At 35.7% G+C, this 20,341-nt stretch overlaps 1 protein-coding gene across 1 annotated transcript in view; it reads right to left on the bottom strand.

The window, feature by feature from the left end:
• Positions 1 to 20,341, bottom strand: part of LOC141433207 (kelch-like ECH-associated protein 1B) — an 86,461-nt gene that overhangs the window by 57,287 nt on the left and 8,833 nt on the right. The window contains exons 4-7 of the mRNA XM_074095138.1: positions 15,149 to 15,313; positions 11,271 to 11,420; positions 9,179 to 9,295; positions 7,039 to 7,200 (exon numbers count right to left, since the gene is read on the bottom strand). Of these exons, the coding sequence (XP_073951239.1) occupies positions 7,039 to 7,200; positions 9,179 to 9,295; positions 11,271 to 11,420; positions 15,149 to 15,313 (594 nt within the window). The remainder of the gene's footprint in view (positions 1 to 7,038; positions 7,201 to 9,178; positions 9,296 to 11,270; positions 11,421 to 15,148; positions 15,314 to 20,341) is intronic.

A 20,341-nucleotide genomic window follows, 5' to 3' on the forward strand; every position in this document is an offset into this window, starting at 1 on the left:
GGTTGAAGGCTTCGAACACGTCGATGGAGTGGCGGAAGTAGCCGCCGGCTACGTAGATGATGCGAGGCGTGTTCGGCCGCCGTTCCTTCACCACCGGCTTCTTGTGCAAAGTCAGGTCCTGCAACCGAAAAGCTTGTTGTACAGTAACTGTTGAGATGAAGCTGCGATAGAGCGGACATTAATAGGCCAAGTCAGTCGTACAGTCAAATGGAGGGTTGTCTTTTTCGGTCGAAAATATTAATTGTTAGCATAGGAAAATCGATATAAAGTTGTTGCATCGTGGATAGGACCAGATGACATCTCGTCGTTGTGCCTATTAAGAGTGCCACGTATTGGTTACGTTACGACCGTTAGCAATAGTAAGGAGAGCGACGATCAGTATCGTAACTCAGTAGTTAAGAGTTACGTCTTATATCAAGGTAGGTACCTATGTGTGTTTGTATAATTGGATGCTATTTTGCAATACTGAGTCAACCCACTGTCATTTTGCAATACAATGTCAACTGTAAAAATCCTTTTCTAAGGGGTTGATAATGTATTGCAGAATAAATCAGGGTTAACACACTATTGCTTAACAGCATCCAATTTAGCGTTTGTTTATTGTACTTCATCCCAGCCTATATACGTCCCACTGCTGGGCACAGGTTCCTCCAGAATGAACGGTATATGAAGTACTTTACTAGGTGTAGATACTTTAGTAATTTATTATGATCTCCAAAGGGAAAAATAATCAAGTAAATAACTACTAGAATACTTTAGACTGATTCCCGATGGCAACAGAAATATGTTTAGTCATCTTTTCTTGACTCAGTTTAAAATCATATCATAAACAATTCTTATAGTTAATTTGGCCGAGCTAAAAGATTTCATATTATGTACATTGAAATTTTCCTGTGTTGTCTAAAAAAGTCTACCTACCCAGTGCAAATTTCTCAAAATAAGTTCACAGCTGACGAAGGTATCGGTTAATAAAAAAAACATACAGACGATTACAGAAACTACTTTTTTAAAGTCAATTAAATTACATAACTTGTTTTACAGGACCTAGACATTGACAATGTGAAATAAAAGGGTGGGGGTGGGTGAGGGGTTAGGGTGACTAATAAAAGTGACCAAGTGCGGGTAGTTCGTGATACGAGTGCCGGCACTATTAGTGATCAAGTGCGGGTAGTTCTAGGAACTCGCGCTGCTAGACAGACTTGACACCCCACACTTCAGTCTACTCGTGACCACGGCAACTGTAACGTTGCCGAAACGTCGAGGTAAATATTACTTGTGTAATAATAGCGCGATAAGTCCCGTTTGTGGTATTTTGACTATGAGTGAGAATCACGAAAGTTTAAAACGTTATAATGTGAAATAAATAAATCAAACATGATTAATCTTATCTAATATTTTAATATTAAGTCTTTAATTTTTTTTCGATAGTTTGTGACGCAGAAGTGGTTTAAATAAATTTATCATGATCGGTTCAGCCATTATAATTTTATTCACGTTTGAGCCTGTTTTAAAAAGTTCTTTATTTTATAATGTCCCATGCAGTATGTCATCTCCCAAAAGGTCATCTAAACGGATTATTTATTTTTGCTCGTCGGTATACAATCGGTAAAAATAGAATAGGTAATCGTAAAATACACTACAGCTTCAGTAGCATTAAATAGTTATTTGTGATACGAGGTTAGTAAGTAAGCTACTAAGTTTAAACCAACGTCGTAGGTGGGTGAATATTCGGGCGTTTAAACCGCCGTCATTATTCTCAACACTTTTTTATCAGATTTCTTAAGAAATGGATACAATAAGCATTCACATATGACACATATTAAAGCTGTATACATAGCAGTGCTAGGCTCAATATTTAATTGACACCAGTTAATTCTAAATTCCGATAGAAAGATGTTGAAAATAATGACGGTCCAAATATTCACCCAGGTATAAGTCGATATTTTTATTTTTTTCATTTAAATCTCTTTGCTTGTATTTTTTTTAAATGGTGTATTTAAAAATACTAAAAAATCGCACTAGTGCGGTAAAATAAACTTACGAGCCATGCATACATCCTTTGAAAGTGATTTTTTCGAGCAAATGTATTGAAAAAATACGTACAGTCGGTGCCCTAACATAAGTATCCACTTTTCTACACAACTAGTATATTAGGGAACGTCCGTACTTATGGTATTATTTTCCCGTATTCGTAACTACTATGAGTCATAGTGTTTTCATGCTTAATTGCACTCAATCTCTCCCCTACTCTGTGACGAATTGACGACGCGAAGACGTGGCCCGAACTGACTGTTATTGCAAACTGATAGGTGCTCGCACCACCAATTAGATTAATGGATCATTCTTAACTTGACTACGAATCTACGTAAATTTTCACATCGATGAATGATTCCCTGGTGCAACAAATTAATTGCCTTAATAAATTGAAAAGTTACAGACAAGTTTAGTGTTATTTACACCCGTGTGCCTATATAGATAACTAGAGTTTACCCGCGGCTTCGCACGCCTAAACTATTCGATCTAGTAGTTCCCAAAATTTAGATCGTGGTCTTCATTGAGGTTGTGTCAAGAACAACTATCCAAAATTTCAATAATACTCTAAACCCCGCGGTTGAAATTTCGAGATTTTATCCCTATCCCGTGGGAATATCAGAATAAAAAGTAGTCTTAGTAAATGTGGTATAGTAGTAGTATATGATAATCCAGGGTATATATTACCTGTGTTCCAAATTTCATTCAAATCCATTCAGTAGTTTTTGCGTGAATGAGTAACGAACATACATCCAAACAAACATCCATCCATACAAACTTTCGCGTTTATAATATTAGTAAGATAACCTCACTTAATTAACAAACTTAAGAGCGTATATACTCTGCTGAGCTGGCAACGTTGCATTTTTGTTAGTTTTTCTCGTAGTCGTGTCGTTTTCATAAAAAAATAATGAAAATTAATAATGTTGTCTGATAGAACACTTCTTAATATACAAGTTAATGTGTCTACTCCAATAATTATTCGTTATAAACTTTTATTTTCTTTAAAAACCGGTCAACATTAATTCGTTTTTAAGGAATATAAAAGTCTATCACGAATATTTATTGGAGTAGACACGTTAACGGTATTAAGAAGTGTTCTATCAGAAAACATTTTAAATTTTCTTTCAATGAAATAATCGAGAAAAACTAACAAAAATGCAACGTTGCCAGCTCAGCAGGTATAAACGCTCTTAATAACTCTTACAACCCGATTTTTACCCAATTTGAATGGTCCGATTGACTGAATTTGGTACGTGTATAGAGCTCCGATGACATATAAGGTGCTAGAAAATTGGGTGCGGATATTTTCAGGTATGTAATTATAACCTAGAATCAATTATACACATAAATTATTTAAGTATTGTGTGGTATTTTTTTGTTTCATACAAAAATACCATTCCGTCCAAAAATAATCATCCTTTCATTAACATTAACTGTATTTTTTTATTATTAATTTAATTGTAACTAATTAACAACGATGCAAATAATCGATCCTCAATAAATCCGCATCTGATTTTCTAGCACACTGTACTCGTATAGTAATCAAGTAAGTATCACCAGCAAAATGAGATGAAAGAAAAAGTTTTTTCTTTACAAAAGTTATTAAAATGTAATTACCTGTATTCTTCAAGTAAGCTATCGTTATCTTGGACGCCGCCATTATTAGTTATTACCTACGTGTAGTTTTTTAAATTCAGGTTTAGGACGAGATTTATAAAGTTACCAGATTGCCGCTTGTTAAAAAATTTAAACTTAAATCTCAGCCTTTTAATTCGGGTAGTAAAACATTAATAAATAATAATCATGCAATACAGGTCGATTATCAATAACAGCCGTCATATTATAAAAATACGTTAGTTCTTTAGCGTAACGTCACAAAATATGTCTAGTAAGAATGCATACGTGGCGTGGTTGTACTGTATACGTGCACACGCTAGCTTTAGATAAACGACCTGTATACGCCAATAGGTATAGTATAGGTACGTAAGGTCGTCCGTCTCGCACAATGCCGCGTGGTATAACTGTTCCCGGCACGTCACCAAGTCGATTTGTTAATATTAAATACTACGCGCCTAATCAATGCCACACCACAAAGAGATTGTCGAGTTAAGTTATGATAAGATAACACCGCAGTTCATTTTAACTTTTATAAATTGGAGCTAATCGTATACTAGTAAGAAAATATAATCAAAATATTATTTTCCGGCAGGCCGATTTCATAAAAGGTTATTTTTGAATTTATTGATAATAGTTTTAGAAATAACACAAAAGTACCACTGATAAGTTGGGAGACACCACAAGGACGCGTGAAACCTTTACACCAACTAAAGGTGAACTAGCAACTGAGTCTAACGAACTATGGACCACTCAGGTGAAAATTGCCAAGTCATTTTGCCCATGTGGAATCCTTATTTCACCTCGGTTTCAAGTGCCATGACATCGTCCTGCCTAATTTCTTATTGACCGTCCTTTCCTTATCATTTCATGGTATTGAAAAATAAACATGATAATTTTTAAATGTGCAAGTCAGTTAATGTAAGTGTCCCCTCCCATTCCATATATTTTATCTGTGTACACACACCACAGGTTGTGTCTCGAGTGTAACGCTCATATCTTTTTGGCTACGATATACCCCTATCACTAATATGTCCCTTGGCGACAGTTATCATACCATTAAAATATCTTTTGAAAGCAGCATGTTAAGTTGGCACAAATTAAATCAATTTTCAACTAAGTACTTGACCAATAGTAGATGTACAACACGACAAGAGCATAAAACGAGCTATTTTACCCAAGACGTTCATATAGTCACCCGAGCCGGTACGGTAAAATGAGTTTAAAGCTCGAATTCTACACTGCTTTTGACTTCCATTGCGAGGAAATTAAATAGCAAAGCATGAGAAGTGAAAATATATTTAATAGTTTTTAAATCGTATACTCACAGACAATTTAAAAATAATTAAAAAAATTGGCATGGCGCTCTGGTTTTTACCCGACTGCCCGAAGGAGGGTTATGTTTTTCGAGCGTATGTATGTATGTATGACGGGAAGAGGCCCGACGGTTGTACGTTGGTGTCATGGCGTCTGGGGCTACCGTTGGCGTGGTATGTTACATGCGTAGATACGTTAGCCCCGTCCCACGTCCAACGGTCTGCGCGGAAGCCAGGGACAGCTGCAGACGATGCCCAAACCGTCAAGTGCCGCAAATATGCCTTTCTCAAGGACAACTACTTTTGTGCGGCACTTGCGGTCGAAACCTTTGGGCCTTGGTCGTCGTACACAAAGAAATTTATGAAAGAAGTGTCGGACAAACTAATCGGCATATCTGGCGACCAAAGACCAGGCTTTTTCTTCGCCCAAAGACTGAGCCTTGCAGTGCAACGAGGCAACGCCGCTAGCGTCTTAGGTACAATGCCCCGCGCTGCGCTGCCTTTGGAAGAGGAAGCCCGTTTTAGTTAATTTTATGTGTTTTTTATTTTTATTTTTATGTAAAAATTCATTGTTTAAATAAATAAAAAAATATGAGAAATGTATGTATGTATGTATATATGTATGTATGTATGTGGGTATGTATCTGTCACATTTCTTTGGTCCTCGCTGCAGCTCTAAATTAATAAATTATTTAATTACTGTTACCTTAAATGAGCTTCTTGATAGAGTTCTAGACCACTACACTTATTTTCTTCCTGTTAGTTTTTAAGGCAGTCGGGTTTTTGATTTTATTTAATTTATTTTTAAAAGGACTGTATAGCTTTATATAGCTGTATATTACTATAATCTATTACAACTGTGTATACATAGTGTCACTGAACTAGATTGTTAATTTCATTATTTTTGGTATTTTTCTTAAAACAAAATACTATCGTTAGAGTACAAAATTGTTCTTTATTTATTCTTCTGTATATTTAAATCTAAAAATAACAACCACCACTAAAGTAAACACAAACCACTCATTTTTAATCATTTAGGATCAGTCAACGTTTATGTAACTGAATATCAGAATTAACAATACACCTTGGACAAAACTCCAAATCGTCATTTCAGATAACTTCATTAGCAAGTACGACAGTTTACTCAAAAAGTCATATGGGCGATAAGGCAAAGTTTACCCTACGTCTGATATTTTACATTTTCTTACGATAGACTTATGTTAGATATTATGTTATGGCTATACCCCGTTATCAAGCGGGCAGTTTGATGTCTACCTAACATTAGTGATGTAAAATACAAACCATCCAAGTCTCGATGTTGTTGTATGGGATTCCAAATTTTATCTAAAAAATCAATTAAAAAAAGTTTTTTATTGACATTGCACATCACTAACGTTAGGTAGCCACCAAACTGCCCGCTTGATAACGGCGTCTAGTTATGGCAACAAGAGCAATATGTTGAGGCAACCGCATCACACTTGATCGGGGCCAGTGTACTTATACAATTAAAGATCTACCCAACCTGCTACAGGCAGTCAGACTCAAGACTTCGTCAGGTACCGCAAACGCACATGTGCGTACATATGACTGCTAAACGCACGTTACGGCGGCACTGGGTAAAAGTTACGAAAACGCATATACGCGATGGCTGTAAACAGTAGTATAGGCCAAGCAGGTGCCCGCCCTCGATTCTGTCTGACCACATAAATTAGACTTGCTATTGTGCTAAAATGAAACACTTGAATCTTGTACGGTAGTTGGGGAAATAAAGGAAATCGCAGAGGTTGGTTAGATAAATTTACCAGAATCGTTATTTTATAGTTAGTAGCAACAATTCCATTCGCGTTTTTTCCCAATGTAGGTGGTTTAGGTTATGATAAGTTTACATGGGGTCGAAGGGCAAAAACCACACAGAAGCAGAAGATACGCGCAAGCGAATTGTGAAAATTAGTTTCAGTAAAAAAGCGCATGGAAATTTTGCTACTAGGAAATAACGATTCTGGTAAATTTATTTAACCAGTCGACACAATTATTATTAATAATAATTAATGTTATTATTACGATTGTCTGGTACCTGGAATATCCTGGCGAGGTACTCGCGGCAGGCGGGCACCTTCTGCAGCACGGAGCACGAGCTCATCTGCTCCTTGAGGAAGCTCGGCGTGAGGTACTGGCAGCGCACCGCCTGCAGGATGTGCTCCATGCGGGGGTGCCGCCGGTCCTCATCGTACTTTACCTAAGATCATCACACATTGATTACACATGACACATAATTAATTGAGGTAGCCCCTCTGTTACTAATGTAGTGACTCCCAGCGCTATCTAGTGAGCAAATATAGACACTCCAACCCAATCTTACATCACGCTATCGAAGTGTCCCAACTCGGACGCATATACACAACTTTTTTATTTTTATCTTATTCGACTGGATGGCAAACGAGCAAGTGTTTATTTGAGCCTCCCCGCACACTAACTTGCCGTGCCGTAGCAGGGCGTAATATGTATACCTAGTTTGTAATTTTTCATTCTAACGCCTGTATAATCAATTTTGAATTTGAATTGCAAGGGTGCACGCGGCTTTTTTTAGGCGCAGTAAATTGACAAAAATCTCGTAGAAAAACTACTGAAACTTGTTTGAAGAACGCGTAAAAAATACGCCGTGTGAAGGCCTTAACTTTGCACATTTTACTACAAGCGGAGTAGCAAGGTAAAAAGGAAACACCTACTGCGGACGTTTGTATTATTAGACCGCGATGAGATTAGGGATGGAAGTGACAGTTATTCCACTTCGTATGCCAAAGTTAAGATGTATATGAAGGGGCAGATTTTTTATTTCAACCTACATCGCGGTCTATTAATATCACAGGAAGCTTTTATCGGATTCCCTTGGCTAAACTAAGAGCAGACTTGTTTTTTTTGTAGGTAAGTAATTGGTAAATTCAAAACTATGTAACCGGAGTTAAACAGAAAGGAATTGCGAATATATCCGTCCTCCTATCCTAAATATTTTCACATAATAACTCTTAAAAATAGCAAAATGTACAAGTCATACATAAAAGGTTGAAGTCATCGTGATATAACTGTTGCTCTCCCGCAGCTGTTCCAACATTAAATAAACAATATAATACATTCACTTAAGTCATGTTTTTGTGACTCGCCCGATTATATTGTTTGCAGGTATTTTATTGCTCATAAATTTAGTTAGCCCTTGTAACTTTATATTCTGAAAATTATGTTTAGAAGTGTCCTAAGCGTGTCCTGCGCTAAGGTGCGCATGCGCGTCATTTAATTTTGACTGACATTTATTTTGCAAGTTTAGTGAGCCCACGTCAAATCTTCGCACTTTTGATTCTGAACAGCTCTAAATTATCATGCCAACGTGTATTATGAAGTGGTGCAGGAACAATGCAAAATTAAAATGTCCAGGGATCACTTTCCACTAATACGTAAGTAGTCGTAAAGATAGATTTATATTTGAAAATGTTCAAATACGTTATCAGTTGGAGATGGTCAGTATTTTTGCAAAATCAAGTCTGTGGTCTATGGCTCACATAATGTAAATGTCAGTTTCCTCACCCCTCTTTATACTTTTTTCTTTCCTGTATCGCTCAAACAATAGGTACAAACAGTCTTTATATTTTTTGACAGCTAAACTCAAATAAACCACTATTAGTGAAAGTTTTTCGTTGATTTTTGTTAAAAAAAATTTTCACGATATTTAGTGTGAATAATATAAGATACAATAGTTTAATGTCAACTGATCACCTTTTAAGAAAGATTGCTTTTTCAGATGCAGAGACGTTCATTATTCAAAAGTCCTGGTGCTTCACCAGCCGTTCCATTTCACCATATGCATTACGATACGAGGAGCATACATTGCTTAGCAACTGTGTTAAAATAATTGAACTTAAACCCGTGAAATACTTGTTATTGAGTAGTACCTAACTCCAGTGGTCAACTGTGGTATTCACTTGTCTTTATCATTAATTCCACTTCACCAAATGATGATGTTCAAGAGCAAATTTATGGCAGCAATTTATAAAGCAGATTTATCGTGGTTCTTCTAATCTTGACTAAAGCTGTTGGTTACAGCTATACAATCATAGTTAGGAAATTGAAGCAAAAATAATTGGAATATGGTCTTCTGCTGGGCATTCGGTTTTAACTTAAACTTAATTGAAATCCAGATAATTCAAGTAGCAAAGCTAACTCACCCAACTCAGTACCGCATTGTAGACTTCGCACTCCTCTCTGACGTTTAGTTCATCTTTCCGGATCAGCGATATTAACTCCGAAGGGGTTAACTGTAGAAATTCTTCTTCTTGACACACCTAGGAAGAAAATAAACAATATCAACAGACAGTTTTTTTTTTGGCAAAAGTGATAATATCATTAAAATATTATTAAATAGTGACTTCTTGCCAATACCATTTTTTTGATACCTATTAAAAACGACTTAAAAATGTCCAATTAAATTACACAATTTATCGATAAATGAATGCGGCCGTATAAATAAGGGAAACTACAGATGTAGTAGATATATAATGTTTTGCCATCGTGTTTTGTTGGGAAACTTCGATATTGCTTTATCAACTAGCTTACTGAAGTTTACCAAAACTAACTGAGAAACCAAGATTAATACAAACTATTCCGACAAAATACGATCGAAGAACATTAGGTATTCACTAGATCTGTACAAGCTTTTACTTCTTATATTTAAAGTCAATGCCTCATGTCACTGCCAACTAAACCCGAATTTTTAATCCCACGGAAAAAATGTAAACAAAGTTTCGTCATTGTCAAAGTGACTTTTCAGGTTATTTCAAGGTATGGGCCCGCTAGAAATATTATATAAAGTTCTGTTGTTGCCATATTTTTTTCTATTTTCGATAAAAGAGCCGTTTTTACGGGGGACAACTTATAAGTCGTCTTTTGACCGAGAAGTACTTGGACCGGAGTCCATCCTTTCATATAAAAATAAACGAAAAACAACGGAAAAGGTAACAATAAACAACTTAACTACAATAAAAATAAAACAACAATGTCAACAGTAAAAAAAATAACAGAACAAGAGTCACTGGAAAACGATTACGAATTCAGTCTCGAATGTTAGAGCATTGAGTGACGTCTCACGTCGAGCGGCCCACAGCTTAAAAACCCGGGTGTAATAAAATTATGCATACGAAAACAGTAATCTCTTTGTAAATTAATATATCAAAGTGTAAATGCCAAAGTAAAGATTTTCATCAGTAAATTAAAATATTTTATTTTGATTATGAATTTCTGGCAAATGTGGAAAGAATAAAATATCTTGAATCCTGCAAATGTTTTTTGATAACGGCAACACTTCTGTTTACATTTTTTCCATGGGATTAAAATCCGGGTTTAGTACGGAATTGAATTGACAATGTCATTATTATGTATTTACTTGAAAAGTCCCTTGGCAGTTGGTAAATTTACTTCGTGGTACTAAAAGTATTTACTATTTTATATCAGTTTATCATATTATTAAACAGGCAATTGACTACCTGATAGCAATCAAGAATACCGCAGGCGATAGCTCAAGGTGCGCAAGTGTTGAGTAATAGCGGTGGCGACTGTACTTTTTGACGTAGAGCGTCAAATAGATATAGACGCAAAATATAAGAGATACATTTCGGAAGATTTCACAGTGAATATCAAAGAAATATTATGAAATCGCCAAGCTTCGTGCTAAATATCTAGCTAGTACTTAATTTTCTTGTATCGATAAAACTTGTTGCGTTTACGATAATATACATAATAATTCAGTAATGGTAGCGGAGATTCGACGTGATTTTTAATATCTTGCTTTTAAAAATACAAAAGAAATAATGTGTTCTCCGACCTTTCTTTTGTATTTTGAATTTTAGAATGATCCAAAGATACATATTCTATGCTTTTTTTAACGATTTCCCCAATAATTTATTCTCAAGCGTTACTTTTCAGAGGTTTATACAAATGAAAGTTATAGTAATGTACAGTCAAGGGCATAAATATATGTCCGTTACCAAGACGCCAAAAATATCTGTACACCTTTATGCCACTAACAATAAGGTCGATGTATACATATATTTGACGCTACGGCTGTATAGATACTTATACCCTCGACTGTACATATTTTACAAACGTAAGTGTTACTTCAAGGCTAGTAGAGATCTTGTAGTAGTAGAGTCTTGGTTGGATGTCTAGCACGCGTGCCGTTTTCTCGCTTGTCGCATTCCTACCAAGGACTCGCCTTTTCGCCTAGTGCCGAAAGGGAGAAAATAGCGTAATATAAATAGGTACCTCTGTGAAATGCCTCTCGATGAACTGGTTGGCCTTCTGTTTGAGGTCAACACAGCCGTGCTGCTCCGCGAAGTTGGCGATGCCGATGGCGTTGGACGGGCCGAGCTGCCGCTCCAGGAACGCGCAACACGCTTCGATCACGTTCGAGATCTGTCCACACACTGATATTATGTTCACAACCACCACTAGCTACAATTTTAAAAAGATTAACCTAACAAGATATCTTCTTGTTAGGTTAATTCTAAATAGATTTGACTTGTCCCTTTCACCCGTAACAAAGTAATAAAAAAGCAATGCCCTATGTACAGTCGAGTACCTAAACAAAAACGAACTCATCCAACGTTTCAAAAACATGTACAGTCACCAGCACCAATATCTGACACAACAAAGCGTGCATAAAATATCTGATAAAACTCTATTTCAGATTTCTAGGGCCGAGAACATATCATTTATTTTTGAACGCTTCGCTGTGGCAGATATTAATGCAGGTGATTGTACCACTGTCACCACTGACTCTTATTTCGTCGTAATAAGGTGTAAATAACATAATTTTCGACTGGTTTTAAAAGACGCATATTTTTGCAGTTGAGTATACCGTGGTGACTTATCGGGATATGTATGTATTAACTAGCTGTTGCCCGCGACTCCGTCTGCTTAATATTCGTTTATCGCTATTCCGCGGTAACTATGCAATTTTCCGAGACAAAAACTATCTTAAGTCCTCCCCCGGGACTCAAACTATCTGTATACCGAATTTCATCAAATCGGTTCAGCGGTTTAGACGTGATTGAGTAACAAACATCCAAACATCTTCACAAACTTTCACATTTATAATATTAGTAGGAAGTAGCATAGCAGATGTATGTGTTTGGTTATCCGTGCGACTATTTTTTAATAATATAGCTATAAAAACGTGAGACCCGTTTATTTCAGTAGGGTGCATCGTTTACATGCTTTTTCATACTCGTATGCTAGTTAAATTGGGATACGTTTTGTGGTCAGCGAAGAAGGGAGGAAAAACTGGTTTCATAACTTGGATGGTTGCAGTATGGCTGAAACGATCAACAAATTTAATTTGTTCCAAACTAAATAAATTGAACATTAAACTTGTCAAAATTAAAGTAGTTCCATGGAACTAACGGGAATTACCCGATAAGTTTTTCATTACAACGTCGATCCGATGCCAAAACCACGAATATGTAATATTTTGTAAGTAGCAAATGTGATTTTGAAGTAGAATTTGTTCGATTAGTAATTAAGCAAATTCCATGTTTTGCCACTGGACTGAGGACGTCACAATACATATGAGACAATACAAGCAATCAATGAGTCGTATCTTTAATGTTATACCTTAGATATTTTTGTAATAGTTACAAAAATATTTTTGACAGATATACATAAATTAATTCTCACTGTTTTATACAAGCATGGATTTAAGGGAACTCCTTCCCTTCTATACCTATAAAATTAGAAGACTTCTGCACCGATTCCGTAAACAAATGTATAGAGCCATAGTTTGGTTCTGAGCACATTGAAAACACGTCACATTTGCTGGTACCACCTTTTTATACTTTTGGCAAACAACATATATTGAGTATTTCACATTACCTACTGTTATTAAAACAGAAAAAGGTAAACGTTAATCTTAATTCCGTAGTCTCAGTATTTACAAGACACTGTCTTGTTAAGCACATTGTTATCAAGCATACGAATATACCTTGGTACCTTCATTACCTTGCTATTCTTTTATCTTGTTACTTTGTTTATATATGCTGAATAAATATTTTCTTTCTTTCTTATTTCTTTTTTTAAATATGTCTTCAATCAATCAATCAAATCAGCCCACATATTATCCACCCATTGCTGAGTAAAGGCCTCTTTATTTTCACGCAACTCTGGCTGGTTTTGTGCCACTCTCACCCACAATGTCTTAAATAATTATTTTGTCCAATAAGGGTGACAAGGTATATCTATTGGTTTAATTCATTATTCTACATTCTGGGTCGTTAGCTTTTTTGATTTAATTTTATCGACGCATCTATAATGTAAGTTCTTATCGAGGCATTTTCTTTAGAGTCAACGACAGAGTAATAAAAAACGTACACATGTAAAAATAAAATAGTCGAAATAGTTCAATTAAAATCTGTTCAAAAAGATAATAAACGGAGAATCATGGCTTAAAGCCTTAAAGTCTGAAGCGCATTATAAATGGAATAAAATAAATGCAAATGAAAATATTAAAAACAACACAGCAACATTCAATTAATTCGAACTACTCTAATAACGGGGCGTGTGACAAGACAACGCACAGATACATAATTAATCTGATAAGCATTCGTGTTTTTTTGATTGGGAAGATAATTTAATAGTTTATGTTTCGAACCTCATTTGGACAGCTCACGTACACATAATTCTCTGGAACACTTAAGATACTGCAATTCATCAATGAGGGCTATCGCGTATGAATTTGCCACTAGAGGCGCTAGTGTAGCGTGAGGTCTCCGAAATGTCAAATCTCATAGTTTTTGGGTGAGCTACGCGGGTTTATTTATAATTAGAATAATTTTGTGAATATTTTGCAATATCTGGAATTAATTATGGCAAATATGCGTTCTGGGGCAATGAATGTCTGTGTTTCGAGACAGTTTTGTCTTTCGGAAACCTTTGTCCTCCCTTTTTTCCGAACAAAACGGGGACTATGCAACACTGTGGCATGCCCGATATTTTTATGGTACGGTTTTAAGGTGTATTAAATATGATTTTAATCTAAACTTTGTTTTCACGCCCGTAATAACAGACTTTGAAAGCCATACTTAAAAACCTCACGCAACAGTGCGCCATCTAGTGAGACAAAAAACGATAGCCCTCATTGCCTAAGGTACAATAATCTTTGCATTAATTTAACAAATTGAGGTTTTTGCTTTATTGTCGCTTCTTTTATAGCTAGATTAGACTAGATTAAGCTGGACTAAAATAGTAATGTTAGCGTACATGTACGTTGGATAACAGCAAATTGGCCATTTAAGTGTTATAGGTCTTTGACTTAAGTTTCAATGTAGAGGAACACCCAACAAAACAAAACGTAATGTTGAGCGTGTGTGACCGATATGAACAAATAATTAACGTATCTTTAAGATATAATGTTCAAGCAAAATACAAAGAGTGAAGGTTAAAGTATAGAGCGAACTAAGACTCCGAAAACAAATACTCTGTAAAAGTCATAAACATCATCACTCACTAACTTTTTTACAAGGTTTTATTTTGCTCGCCCTATTTCTCATTTTGTTTGGTTCACATTTCGCAAATTAATTTTGATCTATTTCCGGTGTGTGGTAGGATTGACTTGAAAGGTTTCTTATGTCGAAGAGTGCGGGCGTCCTACAGTTTATAAATATGATAATGGTGATGATGAAATATATTCTTAGTCAAAATACCGCAAACGGGACTTATCACGCTAAAACACACGAGTAATATTTACTTCGACGTTTCGACCAAATTACAGTGGCCGTGGTCACGAGTAGACTGAAGTGTGGGGTGACAAGTCTGCCTAGCAGCACGAGTCCTTCGAACTACCCGCACTTGATTACAAAAAGTAACGACTTGGTAATTTTACAAGCTTTTATTTTTAGTTTCACCTGTCTGTCTGTAATCAAATCTCGCAAGTTAAATTTGAAGAACTTTCAGTATAATTGTTTTTTCATTTTTTTTTGTTTGTTTGTTTGTTCTTCTTGGATTTTTGAGAAACGCATTATCGCCTCAGCCGGAACAGCATTAAAAGGCAGGGTTGAAAATTGTAATTACCTCAAGCAGCTGCTCAAACAGCTTGCGTCAGTTCAGCATTTAACTAAGAGGGGTTAGTAAGCCAGACTAATAAATACCTGGAACATTGTAGCGGCGGGTAGCAACTGGCAGACGGTGACCTCAGTGATGCGTACTTTACCCGTGTACATGAAGTACACGAGCCATGCCATCGCCGACGGACACACGCCTTGCAGTCGCACGCGGGACATCTCGCACTCTTTCAGACCGCTCGTGAACATCGCCTGCGAGAAAGAGATGGATTTCTTTACGAAAGTCATTAATCTAGTTCTTAGTAGATCAAGGCACAGTCTGTCAACTTAAGTGCTTGCGACTCTAGGCAGGACGCAGGGGCATAGGATAGTGTGAGGAGACGGGGATCATGGTTCGGTGATTTTATAGAAAACTAGCTTTTCCCCGCGACTACGTCTGCGTAGATTTCGATATTTACCTACACAATAAGTACTCCATAGTACCTACAGTCGAACCTTTAGTCGAACCATTCGAGTCCCGGATACTGCCTTTTCGCAACAATAAAACTGTAAATATTTCAGGATTTATCATTCATATATTCAGGGCCATCGTGTAGAACCCTTTAGGTTAGTTTAGGTTAGTTTTCTAAAAATCCTGAAATATTTATAGTTTCAGAAATATTAAACAGTTGAGAAATGAAAAGTTGAGAAATTAAATTTTTGGAAATTATTTATTTAATTTATTGAATCAGGCGTTACTTTGCGGAGGTCCATATCAATGAACTAAAATAATTTCCTTGCTCACCCGCGACCTTACGATAGCCTATCGTAAGGTTGGCTATCGTAAGGTCGCGGGTGAGCAAGGAAATTATTTTAGTTCATTATTTATTTATTTATTTATTTATTGATAAAAACGTTTACATGACATTACAGTACTTAATGACCAATTCAGAAATATAGATCTATGATCGTTACTATCGATGTAAAATATCATGTTATTTTGTTACTAATAAATATATCATGAATTCTACAGGCACTAATAATCTTTGATCATGATGACTCATGATCTGTCATGGCGACAAAATATAAAGAGAACTGACGTTATCATGGGTTTGCTTTAGTGTCGCCCCCTGCGTAGAGCTTTGCCTAATATGCCCTATTAATTTACTGTCGTTTAATTTTGTTGTATTATTAAATCAATTATTCAATTAAATTTGTCGAAATCCGTACACCCTCTTCTAAACTTAAATGAGTTAATTTAGAAAAATCCTTCCTCAGTAGCGTATTCATATCACAACGTATAATTTCAGCGCCATCTGTTAGTTTCGCATGGTACTCGAAGTCGTTGAAAAAAAGTCTGCACCTCCTTCCTAAGCAGCGTCATAAGATTCAGGTGCAAACTAAACTCAATCGAGTGTAGTGGCATCTCCCTCCCCCCCTTTTGGGGATTGAATTTTTATAGCCTATAACCTGGACGGGGATTTTTTCGACTAGTAAAGTTTGCATCAAAATCCGTACAACTGTAACGTTGTCACGTGATGCGCGGTCAAATTTAACGACAAACAGATATACAGACAAAAATTCTAAAAACTGTTGGAACGTGTTCTGTTATCGATTCTAAGTATCCCCAGCCAACTTTTTTTCGGATATCTTCCATGTACAGACTTTCGACTCTATTCAGCTTTATTATATGTATAGATAGATTTTTGCGAATATTACACCAAATTAATACGGCAACAGTATAATAAAATTGGATTCAAATTATAGGAAACTTGTTTACATTCTCTCATATTTATGTAAGGTGCCCTTGTCGTTAATTGATAATGATAACGTAGTAACTAGGACTTGTTATTGCGAATTAGGACCCAATACGATTTCGTAATTGAATTGAAATAATTGACTAATGTTCATTTAAGCAATTTAATATACTAAAGAAGGAAAACATAATTATGCATTAAAATAAAAAGGAATTAGCATAGGTCTGCAACATAATGACCGAGTGACCAACTACTTCGGCGATAAAACATTAAACAAAAGACTACCGTATTTGTTTAACAGCTTAACATCCGCCTAGAAACTGACAAAAATAAATTTAAAAAGATTCTTAAAAATATTTAGTAGAAACTCTTCCATAAGACATAGTTGTAACAATAACAATAATTATAAAAAAATATGTAATAAATAAATTAAACATTACATTATTTTATATTTTTATAGAGACTGTATCCTGCTGACAAACTGTGTAAACAGTTTTCAGGGCTATGTGCAAAAAACTATGTAATAAATAATCCTACTAATATTATAAATGTGAAAGTTTGTGAGTGAGTGAGTTTGTGAGTGAGTGAGTGAGTGAGTGAGTGTTTGTTACTTCTTCACGCTGAAACGGCTGGACGGATTTGGATGAAATTTGGCGAAAAGTTAGTTTATAACCTGGATTAAAACATAGGATACTTTTTATCCCGGTATTCCCACGGGATAGGGATAAAATCTTGAAATAACAACCTCTGGGCTTAGAGTCATGAAATTTGGTATGTAGGTAGTTGGACGTTTGGAATAACAGATAGGTGACTTTTTGACCCGATATTCCCACGGGATACCTAGGGATAAAATCTTGAAATAACAACCGCAGGGCTTAGAAATGAAATGAAATGAAATGAAATGAAATGAAATGTATTTATTTATTTGCTTTAGCACTATTGGATAAATACGATGGGAATTTCTTATAAGGTATTAATAACTTATAAGTGTCAATAGTGCTAGCTGCCTCTAACAGTAGGCATGCAAAAATTTGACTTAAATCTAGGTTACAATTAATTAAGATCAAATATCAAAACTGCAAAATGTCATACACAATCGAAAACAAAATTATCATTATAAATCAAAATCAATATCATAAGAATTGCCACAATAGAATTAAATAAAATAAATGTCGTATGTAATCAAAACTATTCCCTTATATTAAAAACTCATTGAGGCTATAAAAAGTAAGCCATAAGCCAATTTAATAAAAATGATTTAAATTTTCGCATTGGCAACTCTAATAGGCAGGCGGTAGTTTATTATTTTGACCGCCATGCTGTACACGTTGTTGCGGCAAAGAGCCAGTCTATTTCTTGTAACTAGTAGTTTATTTCTTCGATTGCTCCTAGCTTGGGGATTGACATCTGATACTCTAGTAAAGTGTTCAATATTATTTTTTACAAAAGTGACATCTCAGCAATATAAATGCATGGAAGAGGAAGAATTTTAAGCTTTTTAAACATTGGCCTACAAGATTCCCTTCTGCCAATGCCACACTTATGCATTTTTTTTGCGCTATGAACAGTCTGTTGATTTCGACTGAGTTGCCCCAGATTATGATACCGTAACGCAAAACGGATGAGACATAGCCATGATAAGCGTTAAGCGCTGTCTGCAAAGAAATCTTTCTCAAACGGTAAAGTGCAAACACAAAGCGATTTATTCTCGTGCACAGAACATCAACATGATTTTTCCAGTTACAATTTTCATCAAGCGTTATTCCCAGAAAAGTCGTGGAATCAACAATATCTATTTTTATTTTGTCGTAAGTTAAATTTAACGTAAGTTTTTGACTTCTATATGTTTTAAATTGTATTGCCTTAGTTTTAGTTATATTAATTTTAAATTATTCATGTCCATCCATTCAATTATTTTACTTAATGCCAAATTAATGTCAGTCTCAAATATCTCTCTATCATAAATTTAAATAATAATGTGGTATCATCTGCAAACAATATGCACTTGTGATTTGTGACATCTGAAATATCATTAATATACAGAAGAAACAGCAGTGGCCCCAGTATGCTTCCCTGGGGTACACCTTTTATTATCACAATATTCAGACAGGGCTGACAGTTTTTCCCGTTTTCGATTTTTGTTATCTCTGTACATTGTTTGCGATCACCCAAATAGCTAGACAACCAATCATGAGCCTTACTCTAATCCGCATTTATAAAGTTTATCTAAAAGAATCTGATGATTTACATAGTCAAAACGCCTTAGACATGTCGAAAAAATACTGCCACGATGGTATATTTCTATCAATGGACTCCAAGACGTATTTCACTAAAGAGAAACATGCAAGAGATGTTGATTTGTGTTGAAAACCAAATTGGTCAGAATGTAGGACACATTTTTTGATATAAAGTTAATTATTCTTTTGGCCATAGCCTTTTCGAATATTTTTGATATTACAGGGATTAACGTAATTTGTCTGTAGCTATCCACATTCGTAGGGTCTCCCCTTTTAACATAGGTTTAACAATTGAATATTTAAGTCGCTCAGGAAATACTCCTTGTTCAACCGACAAGTTAATAAGATGAGCCAAAGGTACACGCTATCCACGCACATTTTCAAAACCTTGTTGAAACGCCATCATAACCTACTGAATTTGTATATTCAGAGATAATATTATCTGACGAACCTCATTTACTGTTACAGGTGTTATAAAAATAGTGTTTGTTTGAGATTTCATTGTGGTTGCGTTTCTCGCAGATACTGTCCCGTTCGTAGCATTTATAAAATGATTATTAAAAATTTGCGCTATATCCTGGGCGTCGTCAAAATTTGACCTTTGTAATTAATTGTATCTATTTCCCTATGTACTGACTTTGTTCTAATGTTCTTAGAGCCATGAAATTTAGTATGTAGGTAGCTGGACCTCTGGAATAACACATAGGCTACTTTTTATCCCGATATTCCCCCGGGATAGGGATAAAATCTTGAAATAATAACCGCTGGGCTTACGAGTCATGAAATTTGGTATGTAGGTAGCTAGACGGCTGGAATAACACATAAGCGACTTTATGACCCGATATTCCCACGGGATACCCAGGGATAAATTCCCACGGGATAGGGATAAAATCTCGAAATAACACCCACTGAGCTTAGAGTAATGATATTTGGGATGGTTGTTTTTAATGCAACGTCAATGAAAACCACGATAACTTTCAGGAATTCCCACTGGAATTTTGTTAAATTTCAGAAATCAATTAAACCGCTGTATCTAATTATTAACACGAGCGAAGTGATCAATATTTAAACTAATAACTTGCATGCTTGCTTTGCTTACATTATTGCTTGCACCTTTGGGAGTATGCTTGCTTGATCTTTTGATTGCATGCTTGCTTGCATTCTGGCTTGCATGCTTGCTTGCATGCTTGCTTGCGTGCTTGCTTGCATGCTTGCTTGCATGCTTGCTTCCATGCTTGCTTGCATGCTTGCTTGCAACTTTGGGAGTATGCTTGCTTGATCTGTTGTTTGCATTTTGGCTTGCATGT

The sequence above is a fragment of the Choristoneura fumiferana genome, chromosome 12, assembly GCF_025370935.1.
Source record: "Choristoneura fumiferana chromosome 12, NRCan_CFum_1, whole genome shotgun sequence".
NCBI classification, from domain to species: domain Eukaryota; kingdom Metazoa; phylum Arthropoda; class Insecta; order Lepidoptera; family Tortricidae; genus Choristoneura; species Choristoneura fumiferana.